The sequence below is a fragment of the Primulina tabacum genome, chromosome 1 (genome assembly GCF_025594145.1).
Source record: "Primulina tabacum isolate GXHZ01 chromosome 1, ASM2559414v2, whole genome shotgun sequence".
NCBI lineage: Eukaryota > Viridiplantae > Streptophyta > Magnoliopsida > Lamiales > Gesneriaceae > Primulina > Primulina tabacum.
Window position 1 is genome coordinate 53,134,850 of NC_134550.1, and position 16,108 is coordinate 53,150,957.

Here is a 16,108-nt window from a genome sequence, read left to right on the forward strand (position 1 = left end):
TAAGTATATCACTGTAGACTTTTTGACTACTATTTGCTTTTATAAAGCAGTGTATTATTTACTTTAATAAAGTATTGTACTGTTTTTATTTTTAAGATGGAATCCGGGGTTTCATGTCCGGCTCTTCTATCTATTTATAGATTTATTCTGTGTCTTTAGAAGGACACAGTTGAGTTTGCTCCCCTTTCTATTCTCTCTTGTAAAAACCCTTCTGAAGTATATCAATAAAAGTTTGAAGTTCTTGTAACAACTTTGTAAGTTCTCACTATTTTATCTTCTGTTTTTATTTACTGTTTTAAAATTTTTTTTTATTTCATAAGTTGAGCCTGAATGACAGGCTAAATCATTCGTGCTAAATTATTACCTTACTATGACATGTTCTATATTTATTTGTTCTTGAGATCAAATTGAGATAATAAAAGATCTATTTAAATTTTTGGAATTTAATGTAATATAAGAGTCTTTGGTTAGAACATAAGGTAAAAAGATGAACCAGGAAATGGTAAACACAAGGTTCGAGTTTAACCAAGAAAAATAAATTCATGTTGTAGCCTTTTAGCCTGCTTAGCCGAGTTATGGCGTTTAAGGCGTTCATGAGTGATTTTTATGAATTTATGATTCTGAGGTGGACCTCGGTAAAATCCTCTGTTGTTTAATTTCTTTGGTATATCTTTTATAAATCCTTTTATGTTTTGTAAAAGTTCCAAATATGAATCTTATATTCATTATTATTCTGAGATTTAAATTTTTCTTTTTCTTAGCTCAATTAGAGTTGAATATGGTATATGGAAAAGTTTGATAAAACAAAGCCACATATCAGATTCCTCATTTTGATCCCAAGTCTCAGATGGTATATTTTTGTTATAATGACATGAAAACATTTATTTTGTGAAATCTCATTAGTCAAAATCAAATTAGATAATTAGTTCAATTAATTCTAATTTTTTATATTTGATAGTGATATTAGTAAAAAAAATATTCAACGACAAATCGTTGTATTTAGTTTATTTGCATTTTTAAATATTTATTATTTTTTATGATAATTAATTTTAATAATATCATTCAGTGTATGTCATGAGTAAGATAGCAATTCCAATAATATGTGAATTAGTGGAAAACAATCACTATCTTATATATATAAATTAAATATATCATCATCATCATATTAAACTCTCATTAATTATAAAAAAGAATTAAATTGAAAGAATTAAATTTAATTTAAATTGCTATATATATATATATATAATGCTCTTTATTGAAAATATGAAATTTTGAAATAAATAGGCTTTAGGTCTCTTAAAAGTCAACCCATTTGACGAAATATAAAGGGGGCATTTTTCATTTTCCATTTTACTGCTACAACGTTACAAGTTTTGGCCCTTATTTAATAATATTCCCAGCCGTTGTCCCCTCGCTCGAAGAGAGAATTTTGGGTTTTAAAAAAATTTCTGGTGGAGTTTTACGGATTCGGAAAAGCTTCGAGAGTTTGGGTCAGAAGCTTTACGAATCGGAGGGGGTCCGACCGGGGGCAACGAAGAGTGGGAGCCCCTTCGGTCTGGTCGTAAAGTTTGTCTGCCGGAAACCCTACAATGTGTTGGAATTTATGAGCACGAGATATCGGCACTGTATACTTGTTTGTAAGCACGAATTTTTACTTCTTTCGATGTGTATAATATTCGAAGTTTGTCATATAGGGATTTTTACGCGTATTACGCGGTAATAGTTGTCCTTTTGTCACGATTTAGTATTAAAGATTTGTTCTATATTGAAAAAGCTTGGATTTTTTTTTCTTCGTTTTTTGAAATCAGTGATTAGGCTTTTTTCCCCTTTTAAGCAGTTTTATTGTGAGGTGCGAACAAGGTGCGTGATGGTTTACTTTAAGCTGGGGATAATCCTGTTGCTTCTTTTATCTGGTATGTTTATTTTGGTTTGTTGAAGTACATCTTTTTTATGTTTATTTGATGTTTTATATACTATGCAAGCTAATGGTTGTAACGTATAAAAGTTTCTTCTTTTTGTGTCAGAAAATTTCGTTGTCTAAAACTATTTAAAGCCATTTGAAGGTGGTTGAGGAAGATTTTTGTTTTAGGGCATAGGCTGAACTGTAATTCTTTGCAGTACTTCTGTTAGTGAAAATAATATGATGGAGGTTAATTCCCCGTGAGAATCCTAGTTTAATTGTGGTGTGATCATTTACGACCATGATGGGATTTTGTGCCTGAGTGTGTGTTTAATAAGATGAAGATCTATTGAACTTTTTAATTTAATTAAATGAGGTTCCGTAACAAACTTTTGAACTTGGAAATCCTTTCTGCAGTTTCTATCAAAGAAACAGTATCTGCCATAGCTGATAATTATGAGCAGTGCGAACATATTGTCAAGAAGTGGGCATCGTCTTCCCTTGATTCTGATGTTAGAGGTGACAAACATGAATTGCGTGACCTGCTATTTTTTCTTCATATACCTCGAACAGGAGGGCGAACTTATCTCCACTGGTAACTTTCTATTTATATTAATATTGGAGTATGTCACATTTGACACCACACTCACGATAAGAGAAACAGTGCATTATCTGGCTAAAAGTAATCAAACATTTTCCATATTGCAAATTACTGATTCTTTGCATTTCTTTAATATATGTTCACAGTTTCCTGAAGAAGCTTTATTCGAACTCCCTGGAATGCCCCCGGTCTTATGATAAGTTAAGGTTTAATCCAAGGTATGTTTCAGTTCCTTTAATTATCTGTCTATCCAAATCAGTTGTGTGTCAGTTATTGATCGGATGATGTTATGCTGTGTTTGATCTTGATGAAGCAGCCAACTCATTTGTTCTTCTGTAATATACTCCTTTAGAAACAATTTGAGATATTTTAGATGGTGCATTGGTAGGCAAGAGGCCCGAGACCACAAATACTTGTGAACTACAGTTAAACATTCAGTTTTTGCCAAATGTTTTCAATCTTGAAAAGCTCCACGACCTTGCAAAGAGTGGTCATTGTACTGAATTTGAAATATCAAACTATGATTGTATCCCGCCTTGATAGTATGTTGTGGATTAACATTCAAGTTATTGATATACGTGTTTTTGAGGCAGAAGAGTAGGGGTTGAAAGTTTTTCTTGAAACAGGTATTACATGAGAGAATTGAAATTTGATTACTCAGACAGAATTAGTTCCTTGTAGGTGATTTAATGGAGTGGGACTACTGTGTTTTGATGATGATATTGCCAAAGATATACTTTCTGAAGCCCAGAAAGGAAAAGGAAAACAAAAATTGGATTTAATTTATCTGTTACCATCTATCACTATATTATAAAGGAAGAACACCACATTAAAACAACCTTGGTCTCTTGGTATGTTTTTATGTATTCTTCTAAAAATACCTCTATACAGATAACTGCTCTTAATATTTTGATTTATTTCTCAAATTTTCAAAACACTCCATCTAATCGATAACATACCAAATTAGTTTCAATTTTGAATTTTAAATAATAAAAGCTTGTAATGATATATTTGTATTATATTATTATGAGAAAAGTATAATAAAATAAAAACTCAAACAAAAAATTTAGGTAAATAATATTACACCAATAGATTACACGATATTACAAATTTAGTTTATATAAAATTATACTTTATATTGAATTTGATATAAATGCTAGCCAAAAATTGCTAGTATTGATGAAGAATAATGGGAAATGAAAAGGACTGATTGAATGGCTAGCCATGACTTCATTGCTTTAGTTGGTTCAAGATCTAGCGAGCTGATCCATCAATTAATGGAATGGTTTTATTTTTGCTTGTTGCCTCTTGTACTGGAAACTATTACTTGCTAGTTTGCTTTCCGTGACCATGGTTTGCTTTACATAAACAAAATGGAAAAACAATTTAATTTGTACCGTTACATATTAACATTTTTTGATCTTATTATGTGAAATTCTCTCTCCTATTTGTGTAGTTTTTTTCTAGATGTTTAAGATGTACACTTTTCTTTTATCCTGCAGAAAAACTAATTGTCGATTGTTAAGTACCCATGATGACTATAGTATGATTTCCAAATTTCCCATGGAGAAAATTTCGGTGGTGACAATACTTAGAAATCCAATTGACCGTATTTTTAGCACCTATGAATTTTCTGTGGAAGTGGCTGCTAGGTTTTTGATTCATCCTAACTTAACATCTGTGGCAAGAATGGTTAAACGTGTGCGTGGCAAGACATCTGGAGTAAGCACACTAGATATCTGGCCTTGGAAATATTTGGTTCCTTGGATGAGGGAAGATCTGTTTGCTCGGGTAAGTTCAGAAACTAGTGTTGTAATGTTGTTTACCATTCAAATTTTGGCAATTTTCTGGGTGGGAGGTTTTTGTTCAAATTCCTGATCAATTGGAAAGAGATTGTGGCTGAAAATAAATGATGCTATAGGATTCCCTTGATTTTGGAGCAACCTCATCTTTTCAATAGTTTCTGCCCCCCTTCCAGCAATGAAAAGAAACACAGCCTAAGAATTAAGACATATAGTATATTCGTAGTTCCTACATGAAGATTGTTTTTTCATTTCCTGCCCCGTAGCTAGCTTTTTGCAGCTTGTACCACCCTTCCACCATAGTTTGACATCTCAATTGTAATGCTTCTAACTTTACTATTTCTCTTTAATGGATGTGTATTATGCATATTTTTCCTTTGTAAATTTATTCAGTGGTGTCTGTTCCCACTCAGTCTGCATACCCAATCAAACTATATTTGCACCAAAATATTTCAGATTGTTATCCTTCCTTTGCCCTTCCATTGTGGAAAAGTATTGGTACGACTTTTGTCTATGTTTGCGCATTGAACATCCTATTTAATGATGTGCTTTACATCTTATGGCAGAGGGATGCTAGAAAGCTTAAAGGGGGTGCTTATTTAGAAACCAATAACCCATACGACATGGAAGACATCTTGATGCCTCTACATGAGTACATTAACAACCCTATTTCCCAGGACATTATCCACAATGGGGCCACTTTCCAGGTGTTTTAGTGTGTTCCGAATTCGCCGTCTTGATATTTTTGATGCGGCAAAGGTGTTCTTTGGACCTTAAATGCATACAGTTGGATGATTTATTTTTTGAATTTCCAGATTGCAGGTCTCACAAACAACTCTTATTTTGTGGAGGCACATGATATTCGTCATTGTGTATTCAAGCATAAGAGCCTGGGCGAATATGTGCTTAAAGTTGCAAAGGTATTGTTAAAAATTAGATGGTCTCCTTATGCATGCAAGATATCAGTTTGGCCATTTCCATGGTGATATGATTTCTTTACTGGAGTGGTTTATTCATGGTAGATCGTTACAAATCTTGCAGAAAAGGTTGGATGATATGCTATATGTTGGACTCACTGAGAAACATAGAGAATCGGCCACTATGTTTGCAAATGTCGTTGGTGCACAAGTGATATCTCAACACTTGGCATCGGGCTCCAGTACAGATGTTGCAAGTAATGATGATTCAGGTAGTGGGCTACATAAGTTTTTAAGTACTATTTTCATGTCATTTATGCATCCTCTGGTTTACTTGGTGGAAATTTCGATGCTTGATTCTCATTAATACCTGTGTTTTGCTTCTATTCTCTAGTTCTGAATGCGGAAGTGAGTTTTAATGCGTTGTAATCATTTTGTATTAGAATAAAGGCACTTCCGCTCTTAATATAAGCATCACTTTTCTTTAACCCTGTTCTATGTCGATGCAGAACAGAGCTCCTCACTTTCCGATGCACGACATGATGCTAATAATCAAGTGAGACTCTAATATTTTCATCTGAGCATGTCTGGAATATTAAATGTAACAACAATTTCAATTTACTGATAACAGGGCAATGATGCTCATCAAATGCTAAAGAATATTTCCTCAACCAGACAGGATGAAGTGGGGCACAAAAATGTGGGCTCATAGAATTGGCTTTGCTTATTAATGTTTGAGATTGGATCTGTTGGTCTGCGTCTTGTTTTATGCAGAGCTAATTTTCTCTGTCACTGTCTCAGCTTACCGTGGGGAAACTTATGGAAGCATATGAATCCTGTATTTCAACCTTAAGAAACACCCAAGCAGAGCGACGTGTAAATTCTCTGAAGCGAATTTCTCCTGCAAACCTCACTAAAGAGGTATAATGGGCCTAAAATTGTGATTTTGTGCGCACGACAAATGTACTATATGCTTTTAAGGATCAATATAATTATGCTCAGATCCCAATAATTGACTTCCAGGCTCGTCTTATGGTTCCGGAAGCACTCATCCAGGAAATTACATTACTCAACAGCTTAGATGTTGAACTCTATAACTATGCTCATGACATTTTTACTAAGCAGCAATCACATATGATGCAAAGCATGGCTTATGCTGTGAGTTCCCTTCTCTTTTTCTGAGTCCAAGTTCAATGCAGTTATGTTGGATAAATAGGGTTCTCATTTGCCCTTTGTGCTTTGTGTGCCTACCACATTGCAAAAGTGTTTAGGGTGCATTTTATCTTGTTTAATTATCATATGAATCAATATTGGAAACAGAACCGTAGAATTAACTAAGATGATCTTAAAGGGTTGTGGTATTTGAACTAGTGACATGTAAGTCAAGCTTTTCGCCCCTTCTGGTCTCGGACCGTTGCTTCTATGAGAATCCATGTCACATCCTGCGGTTCTATGCAATTTGAAAGATATTTGCCTCAACTCCTTGTGCAGTTTATGTGAGGTTACTCATTCCTATCAAAGTCGTCCGATGTTTTGTGCGATAAATTATGTAGTTTCTCCTAATTGTCCCATGTTTAGTGTAACAAATTATGTAGTTTCTCTCAGTGGTCACTTATTCCGAGTCTTTGAATGACTTGAGATGATTTCTTCACGAAAGGTGTTGACGCAGTCTAGAGAAATCTTAGGCTAATTGTTAGAATAATTGCAATAGTTTAGGTCTAGAGAAATCTTAGGCTAGAATAATTGCAATAGTTTAGGTCTAGAGAAATCTTAGGCTAATTGTTAGAGTAATTGCAATATTTTAGGATGTGATTAATTAGTTTTATTCTTTCCTTTTTTATCTCTTGTAACCTACAATATAAATAGATAAGTCTGTATCTTAATTTTTTTTATGAATGAATGAAAAATTATCATCTCCTGTTCTAGTGCTTTTATGGTATCAGAGCAATAAAAGCCTTTTTTGAATATTTTTTCATCTATGGAAAAATCAGAGATGCAACCTGTTCTCAGTGCCTCTGATAACTCCCTTCCATTCCAAATTACCAGCTTTAAACTCAGTGGCCGGAACTACTTACAGTGGTCTCGTTCCGTCCAACTCATTATCCGCGGGAAAGGACGATTTGGATACCTTGATGGTTCCATTTCGACACCAAACCAATCTGATCCTTCGTTTGCAGCGTGGGATATTCAGAATTCCATGGTTATGGCCTGGCTTCTTCACTCTATGGACGACTCCGTTGCAGAGATCTACCTCCATTACCCAACAGCAAAGGCTATTTGGGACGCTGTTGCCTTAGCCTACTCAGATCTTGAAGACTCGAATCAGATGTTCGACCTCCGGACTCGCTCTCGTAATATGCGACAAGACGATGGTACTGTAACTCAGTACTTCGTTTCGCTAACAAAGCTGTGGCAAGAACTCGATCTCTTCACTCAACCTGAGTGGACCGATGCTGCCAACCGTGAGATCTACCAAAAATTGCTCGCCAAAGAAAGAACCTATGACTTCCTCACCGGCCTACATCCATCCCTGGATGATGCTCGTGGACGGATTCTGAGTATCAAGCCATTACCGAGCCTTGATACCATTTTCTCCGAAGTCCGTCGAGAAGAACAGAGGAAACGAATTATGCTCGGTGAAGCTACCATACCCGTTGCCACCAATCATGATGCCTCTGCCATGGCCGCTCGAGGATCCCGCAAACCGCAGCTGTGGTGTGAACATTGCAACCGACCTCATCATACTAAAGCCACATGTTGGAAGCTCCACGGCAAGCCAGCTGACTGGGTAACTCTGGTGAGTGTTGGATTATTGATTCAGGTGCATCCGAACACATGTCCGGAGTTCGCACCCTTTTCTCATCATATCAACCATGCCAAAGATCTAGATCAGTAACTTTGGCAGATGGTTCAATTTCTCCTGTTCTTGGTATTGGCACTGTTTCGTTGAGTCCCCGTATGATATTACAGAATGTCTTGTTTGTCCCTCAATTGACTTACAACTTGCTGTCGATCAGCAAACTCACCCTTGACTCCGATTGTATTGCCAATTTTTCACCTAAGTTGTGTATTTTTCAGGATCGGGCCTCGGGGAAGACGATTGGGCGTGCTGCTGAGGTGTCGGGCTTATATCACTTTCTACGAGCTGATTCTACTGTTCGGTGCTGCCAAGTGGTCCATGATTCTACACATCAATCCCGTCCCCAACAAATAATGTTACTTCATCAACGCCTTGGTCACCCAAGTTTTTCTTATTTAAAACATTTGTTTCCTTCGTTGTTTCACTCTTGTGATAGGTTTGTATGCGAAGTATGTCAGATAGCTAAACATACTCGCATACCTTTTCCCATTCATCTTTATCATGAATCTAGGCCATTCTCTCTCATACACAGTGATTTGTGGGGTCCGTCTCGAGTCGCTTCAATTTCTAATAAAAAATGGTTTATTACATTTATTGATGATCACTCTCGTGTCTGTTGGATTTTTCTCCTTGCTAACAAATCTGAAGTTTTGAAAATTTTTGAACAGTTCTACAATATGATCCTTACTCAATTTAACTCTAAAATACAAATCCTTCGGTCTGACAATGGCACCGAGTATTTCAATTCATCACTCAATGAATTTTCTTCAAAACATGGTATTATTCATCACAGTTCATGTGTTGATACCCCTCAACAAAATGGGGTTTCCGAAAGGAAAAATCGACACCTTTTAGAGGTCGCTCGCGCCCTTCTTTTCACAAACAATGTTCCAAAAATCTATTGGGGGGATGCTATTTTAACCGCATGTTACCTAATCAACAGACTTCCGTCTCGGGTGTTAAAATTCCAAACACCATTAAATACCCTCGTAAAATCATTCCCAAAGTCCAAAATATTCACTGATCTTCCTCTACGTACGTTTGGATGTTCGGCGTTTGTTCATATTCATGATAATTCTAGGTCTAAGTTGGATCCTCGTAGCCACAAATGTATGTTTGTTGGTTATTCTTCTACACAAAAGGGTTATCGATGTTATTCTCCATCCAAAAGAAAATATTTTATTTCACGGGATGTCACATTTCTTGAATCGCAATCGTTCTATCCCCCTACTCCGAATCCAATTCTCATCTCCCCTCATAATTATGCTCCCGATCCTACTTCCTCGCCTAGTACCAAAAATTTTTTTTGGGAATATTTATGGGAACCGAATCCAATACAAGAGTCACAAATCCCACCTCCATCCTAACTTAACACTCAAATCCCACAAATCAGGAATCTCCCTCTTCCTTAGAGCCAGAATTATTTTTGGGATTTCCGTCCACCTTGGAGCCACATTTAATTCCAGAAAATCCGCAGCCTTCACCCAGTATACCACAAAATCCGCCTACTATTCCTGCTCCAAATCCAATTCCACCTTCAAGTCCACCCGCTGAAATTTCTGTAACACCAACTCATCCTCCTCGTGGAACCACTGACCGCTTTGCAACAACTTACAACAGACGCAAGCACAAGAATATCGAACCTGCACCTTCTGCAACGCCCCCGTCAAACCCAGCGCCCGATCCGGATACCACCGAATTGGCAAATTTGGATATCCCGATCGCCCACTGCAAAGGTACTCGGATATGTACTCAACATCCTATTTCACATTTTTTGGGGCATTCTAAGTTGTCGCAGCCGCTACAAGCCCTGGTCACTAACCTGTCACATTCCACCGTTCCCTCAACCATTGATGACGCCCTTCGCGATGACAAGTGGCGTACAGCAGTATTTGCCGAGATCAAAGCCCTCGAAAAAAATGGGACATGGGAGATTGTTCCGAAACCCGATGGCAAGAAACCGGTTGGTTGTAGATGGCTGTTCACCATCAAGTGCAATAGTGATGGGAGCGTTGACAGATATAAAGCGCGACTTGTGGCTAAGGGATACACGCAGACCTATGGTATCGACTACCTAGAGACATTTGCACCAGTAGCCAAAATCAACACTATCCGAGTGTTGCTTTCTCTCGCAGCAAACTTGGATTGGCCACTTCACCAACTCGATGTCAAGAACGCGTTTCTCAACGGCGATCTCGTTGAGGAGGTGTACATGGATCTACCACCCGGTTTTCACAATCAGGGAAGTAACGACAAGGTTTGCTGGCTAAAGAAAGCTCTCTACATGGATCCGAACATCAAACTCGAGGCCAAACCAGATGATACACCTGTCAACAGGGGGAAGATTTCAACGGTTAGTCGGCAGATTGATATACCTCTCGCACACCCGGCCGGATATTTCCTTCCCTGTGAGTTGCATTAGTCAATTTATGCACTCACCATACCAATGTCATCTTGATGCTGCAATCAGGATATTACGGTACTTAAAGGGCACTCCGGGCCGTGGTCTCATGTTCAGAAAGCAAGAAAAGAGGTGTGTTGAAGTCTTTGTTGATGCCGATTGGGCTGGATGCCCAAATGATCGACGCTCCACGTCTGGTTATTGCTCCTTTGTCTTTGGAAATCTGGTTACTTGGCGCAGCAAGAAGCAATCAGTTGTTGCACGAAGTAACGCGGAGGCAGAACTTCGATCAGCGGCTCTTGGAATTTGTGAAGCTCTTTGGATCAAACTGTTATGGGAAGAACTGAAAATAGAGAAAAAGAGCCCTATGCTTATCCTATGCGACAACAAAGCTGCCATAGCTATTACTCACAACCCGGTTCACCATGATCGTATCAAACACGTTGAAATTGATCGGCATTTCATAAAGGAGAAGATTGATAAGGGGATACTTGAAGTGTCCTATATTCCTACGTCGCAACAAACTGCTGATATCTTAACAAAGGCTTTGTTCAAGCCTATGTTCGAAAGACTGATTGACAAGCTTGGGATGTACAACATTTACCATCCAGCTTGAGGGGGGGAGTGTTGACGCAGTCTAGAGAAATCTTAGGCTAATTGTTAGAATAATTGCAATAGTTTAGGTCTAGAGAAATCTTAGGCTACAATAATTGCAATAGTTTAGGTCTAGAGAAATCTTAGGCTAATTGTTAGAGTAATTGTAATATTTTAGGATGTGATTAATTAGTTTTATTCTTTTCTTTTTTATCTCTTGTAACCTACAATATAAATCGATAAGTCTGTATCTTAATTTTTTTTATGAATGAATGAAAAATTACCATCTCCTGTTCTAGTGCTTTTAAAAAGTCTCATTTTATGGCATCGATTTGCAGGAGAAGGTGGAAAGCACCTTCAATTCAAGTGATTATGCCGACTTTTATGGGCCCCCTTCTTGGAAATTCCCGTCTTTATTAGCCATTTCCGGGTTTTTGTTGTTTCTGTTCATATTTATTTTCCTAAGTTCCAGAAGAACATCAAAAATCAAATTATGAACGTGTTTCTATTCATATTTATGATATGACGACCTCTGAGGAATACCATAGAAAATTCGATTGCATCGCCTTAAAGATAGCCGAAAGCTTTTTGAGCGTTAGAAGTTGAGCAATTTTGTTGATGCTTGGGATCTCTCATTATTCTTATCAGATGCATGCTCGTTGTGAATGAATTCTTGGTTTGTAATTTTAATGTTTTTTTTTAAACCAAAAATCCAGGATTTCTGGTTTAGATGAACTGGTATTTGGTGCAACAAATTATGATCATGGGTAACATTGTTTTATATAATATAATCCTTCGATCTCTATCGATCATATATATGCATGTGTATGCGCGAGGGATTCAGAAGACAGAATGTAACTGCTAAAAAGAAGTCTGGTAGTGCACTGTGAAATGTCAACCTATTTTTTTTATAGAGTTTACGTTGCCAAAAGAATCAAGAAAAACTTCTTAAATCAAAAATATATTGCATCAAAGGTTTAATTTATGGATTGGGCGGCATCTGATAAATTGTATAAACTTGATGTTGTAAATTTCCAGAGCTCTTGTCAGGTAGCGCTTTGGTTTCGGTAAAGTACAAAGGACGAGCGGGAGGTTGTATGTTACATTATGAGTAGCCATAGGGATGTCACCGAGTCAAATTGGATCCTTCCGGATTTGATTAACCCGGTTTTAGATTTTGTTTTTATAGAAAACGCTTCACGTTCGTATTCATTTAGGTATAGTTTGGTACACATGATAGGATAAACATGTGATATATAATATAAGGATAAATTAATGATAAATAAGATGTAGGATATTATATTTAATGTTTGTTATGATTTTAATAAGAGTGATTAAATTTATATATTAGATTGTAATGATAAAATTAACCTTATCATAATAAATCTTATAATTTCAAAGTTGTTGCTTGAGTTCATATTTCTTATTTGTTCATGTGCCGACGGTGACTGCATGATTTATTTATTTTTACCTAATTTTATATATTATATAATATGATAATTGAGTCCTTGATTTTGTGAGTCAAATCAAATATCAATTTTTAAGGTTAATCGAGTGATACTAATAATTTTATTGAGATTTATACAAATCATTTATGTAATTATCTCGAGTTCATTTATATAATTATCATATTATATAATATATAAAAATAAATAAAAATATTTATTTGATTTTAATTTCTACCTACTAGCATATATTTATAAAAATCATTTATAAATTGAGGGTAATTAAGTCATTTACAGTGTATTTTATCATTAAATTAAAATTATCACACCTAATAGAAGGGACATTTCATCCTTCTAAAAAATTATTTATCAAGGGCCCATGATATTATCATGGGGTTTTTAAAAAGGTATCAAACATGGGATAAAGAGGATTATTTATCGATCTCTATTTTATTCCATATACCAAACTATACCTTAATGGATTTTTTGACCATAAGATAAGCTCGCAAGGATAATTGGATTTATCGGATTGTGGAATCGAATAAATCAGATCGGATTCCAATTGGAATCAATTTTTTTTCAATCAATACTCAAAAATTAAGTATGTCAGTTATCTGATTTAGAAATACGAAGTGACAACAAAAGCCCGATGATTTGGCTTAGAGGCTCACACTAACGCAGAAAATAGCAAATAAAGGGAATATCATTTTTACGACTTATGAATACTTTTACCAGACAACGTAGGAGGTGAAATTTCTGCTGTTCAGGTGGGACCCGTTGAACTTGAAAATGCTGAATTCTGTAACCACAAATCCACCATTCTGATTCCTCTCTCGATTTTTTTTCAGGCGACTACTCATCGCCAATCGAATCAGATCGAAGTTACGCCGTGGAAGGCGATCGCCGTGACCCTACAATCGTATGCCGCCGATTTATGTACTCAGATATAAGTGGCTGTTGTTGGTGGATGATCCAGTAATTCTTTGTATAATTTGAGGTCGAGATTGAGATTCAAGGAGAGATGAATGTCAGCCAGGGGGCGGTGCATCCAGTGGAAGCGCCGCCGCCGCAGACGGAGGGTGCAGCTAATGTGCCGCTTCCGCGAGTGAGGATGAGGGATCTCCAAGGGATGCCGGGGACAGTGGGGGGTTGGGTGTTGCGAGTGTGCCAGTTTTTGTTCGCAGTTGTGGCGCTTACGGTCATGGCAACCACGAGTGACTTCCCTTCCGTCACCGCTTTCTGGTAATTCAACCTCTTTATTCTACTTTTTTACACAGTAACTGCTCCTCTTTATGTGCTGATGCGATTAAGGTTTTCTTTGTATTTAGCTGTGTACATCGGGATTGAGATTGATGTTCTGTTTAGTAACCAATTGAGTTTATTCTAACATCAGCAAGCAGAAATTCTCTATTCTCTTTGCTCTGCGACGGTCTCAGCTTTTTCTTTGAAAATTTTGCTGTTGAATTAGGGGAAAGATGGTTCATTCTTTGTTCTTTGTAGTAATTGGGTTGGATGTTTTTCTGCTTGGTGTCTGGATGCATCGTGATAATCTATCTGAGATGTTCTGTGCTTGTTGAGATCGTATCTGATTTTTTCTTGCTGAATACAATGGACAAATTTGAGATTTCCGCTTCAGATTATTTGGAAAAGGATTCAGGGAAGTGCATAGGGTGCTCTATTAGTTTCCGGCTCCATTGTCTATACTTTTTTATCTGGAGCGGTGGTTCCCAAGGAAATGCAGAACTCTACAATCCTGACCACGAAAGAATGCTCTTGCATCTAGAAACACACATGAACTACATTATTGACCAAATTTAGCTAGTTTCAATGAGAAGATGTCAGCGTGTTACCAAAGTAAAGTTCAAAAGACCATGCCCATTCATTATAAAACTAGGGAACAAAGCACATGCTGAGGAGGCGTGTCCATAAAAATTTGTGTTTATGGAATTAATATATGTGCATCGTTTTTGTAATTTATTAATAAAGTTAGCTTGATTGTGAACAGCGAATTACGTATGTTAAAATCATATAGTTATGTCACAGGATTATTAATTATTTGTTTATAAGATCATTTTAAACTATGTAAAAGTAAAATGAACTCGCAATAACTATGTTGTGTAGGATATTTTTGCAGTAAAATTATCGTTCACCAAAAATAGTTGAAATAATACTTTGTGCTTAATGTATGATAACTGCGGATGATAATTGTATTGTTGGTATGTCGTCCAGGGAAAAATCTCTAACAGTGCTCTTCAATAATATATGACAGGGAGATATAGTGCACTGATTTGATTGGTCTTGTATATCTTGGCTGTAAATTGACTTCACTTTTATCTTGTTTTTCCCTTTTCAGCTACCTGGTTGCTGCTGCTGGCTTGCAGTGCATCTGGAGCCTTATACTATCAATTGTAGATGCTTATGCACTTCTTGTGGGACGTCGCTTGCAGAGTTCTAGAGTTGTTAGCCTATTTGCTGTTGGTGATGGGGTAAGTTAGATACCCATATATAAATGGTGTTACATATTAAACATTCTTGTTGGGATGGCAATAAAATCCCATGTATTCATATCAGTGCAATGAAGTGATTGATTTTGTTGACATGTGATGAGAATCAATATATGGTGTTCTTTTAGCACAAGCTTATGTGCTAGATTTAGCAGTCAATGGAATTGATACTTCTAAATGTAACTGTGGTGTGACAAAATAATGAAACTGCTGACGTGTATTGCTTTACAGAACAGTAAGATAGGAAACATCATTCTTCTTTGTTACGTTTGATTTTTCTTGTTGACTGTTGCAGGTGACATCGACCCTAACATTTGCTGCAGCCTGTGCATCTGCTGGCATCACCGTTCTAATCGGCAATGATCTTGGGGCATGTGGAAAGAATCATTGCACACAGTTTGAAACTGCCACGGCTATGGCCTTCCTTAGCTGGTTTGCTGCCTTACCATCTTTTTTGTTGAATTTCTGGTCATTGGCATCACGATGAAGAACAGATTTACAATTTTATGAAGTACAACCATATTGAGATTATTTGAAGTTTTGGTGATTCCATAAATCAGAGCAGCCATGTGCTAGATTCTGTGTGAAGTTTGTAACCTGGGAACTTCTATTCGTAATGAATTTACTGTTTCTACATGGTGCTCCTCCGTTGGGGCTAACTATTTTTGTCTGGTGGTGGATATGCATTCCTCGTACGTTTGATGGCGCATGCGCATGCTGTGGAGGAGGTTTAAAACCTTTATTAGAATATAAGGTGTTACTTATAATATTTTAGCAACATGAACGGATGTGGATATATCCCTGAATTTCAGGATTCCGAGAAAAAGTTGGGTCTTCTCAGCTGTAAATTGGTATTTTTGTTGTTTTTATGCGAGTACTTGATCAAAAGTCACCACGATGGAAGTTAAATGTCAATCCGTCAGTTTTTGATAAACCCTTATGACGTGCATAAGTTATAGGGAGTCCGAATCTTATTTCTTCAAATTAAGAAAAAAACGAAATTGTAATTGGTATAAAAATAAAATAGTCAGCAATGATTTAAGATTTCAATACAGCATTCGCAAAGCGATACTACGACTGGATC

General features: G+C 36.7%; 2 protein-coding genes across 5 annotated transcripts; both read left to right on the forward strand.

The window, feature by feature from the left end:
- The first annotated feature begins 1,360 nt into the window (after positions 1-1,360).
- Positions 1,361-11,694, forward strand: LOC142548856 (protein-tyrosine sulfotransferase). Of its 4 annotated transcripts, none has more exons than XM_075657458.1 (13): positions 1,362-1,637; positions 1,838-1,913; positions 2,318-2,495; positions 2,648-2,719; positions 4,004-4,292; positions 4,870-5,010; positions 5,119-5,223; positions 5,345-5,492; positions 5,730-5,776; positions 5,852-5,920; positions 6,022-6,141; positions 6,244-6,378; positions 11,414-11,694. In XM_075657458.1, exons 2-13 carry the CDS (start codon positions 1,868-1,870, stop codon positions 11,570-11,572), a joined length of 1,509 nt encoding a protein of 502 aa, XP_075513573.1. In that variant the 5' UTR covers positions 1,362-1,637; positions 1,838-1,867; the 3' UTR covers positions 11,573-11,694. The 4 variants fall into 4 exon arrangements, with proteins under 4 accessions (XP_075513581.1, XP_075513573.1, XP_075513597.1 ...); XM_075657482.1 differs by having other exon boundaries at positions 4,190-4,292; XM_075657466.1 differs by lacking the exon at positions 1,838-1,913 and having other exon boundaries at positions 1,361-1,637.
- Positions 11,695-13,168: 1,474 nt separating this feature from the next.
- Positions 13,169-15,658, forward strand: LOC142548879 (CASP-like protein 5A2). The gene is made up of 4 exons (XM_075657509.1): positions 13,169-13,287; positions 13,369-13,762; positions 14,874-15,006; positions 15,320-15,658. Exons 2-4 carry the CDS (start codon positions 13,542-13,544, stop codon positions 15,509-15,511), a joined length of 546 nt encoding a protein of 181 aa, XP_075513624.1. The 5' UTR covers positions 13,169-13,287; positions 13,369-13,541; the 3' UTR covers positions 15,512-15,658.
- The last annotated feature ends 450 nt before the right edge of the window (positions 15,659-16,108 follow it).

Coding starts and splice junctions, on each gene's coding strand:
- LOC142548856 (XM_075657458.1), top strand. CDS start 1,868: ATGGTTTACTTTAAGCTGGGGATAATCCTGTTGCTTCTTTTATCTG. Junction 2,496..2,647: donor GGGCGAACTTATCTCCACTG/GTAACTTTCTAT, acceptor ATATGTTCACAG/TTTCCTGAAGAAGCTTTATT. Junction 4,293..4,869: donor GGGAAGATCTGTTTGCTCGG/GTAAGTTCAGAA, acceptor ATCTTATGGCAG/AGGGATGCTAGAAAGCTTAA.
- LOC142548879 (XM_075657509.1), top strand. CDS start 13,542: ATGAATGTCAGCCAGGGGGCGGTGCATCCAGTGGAAGCGCCGCCGCCG. Junction 13,763..14,873: donor CCTTCCGTCACCGCTTTCTG/GTAATTCAACCT, acceptor TTCCCTTTTCAG/CTACCTGGTTGCTGCTGCTG. Junction 15,007..15,319: donor TATTTGCTGTTGGTGATGGG/GTAAGTTAGATA, acceptor TGACTGTTGCAG/GTGACATCGACCCTAACATT.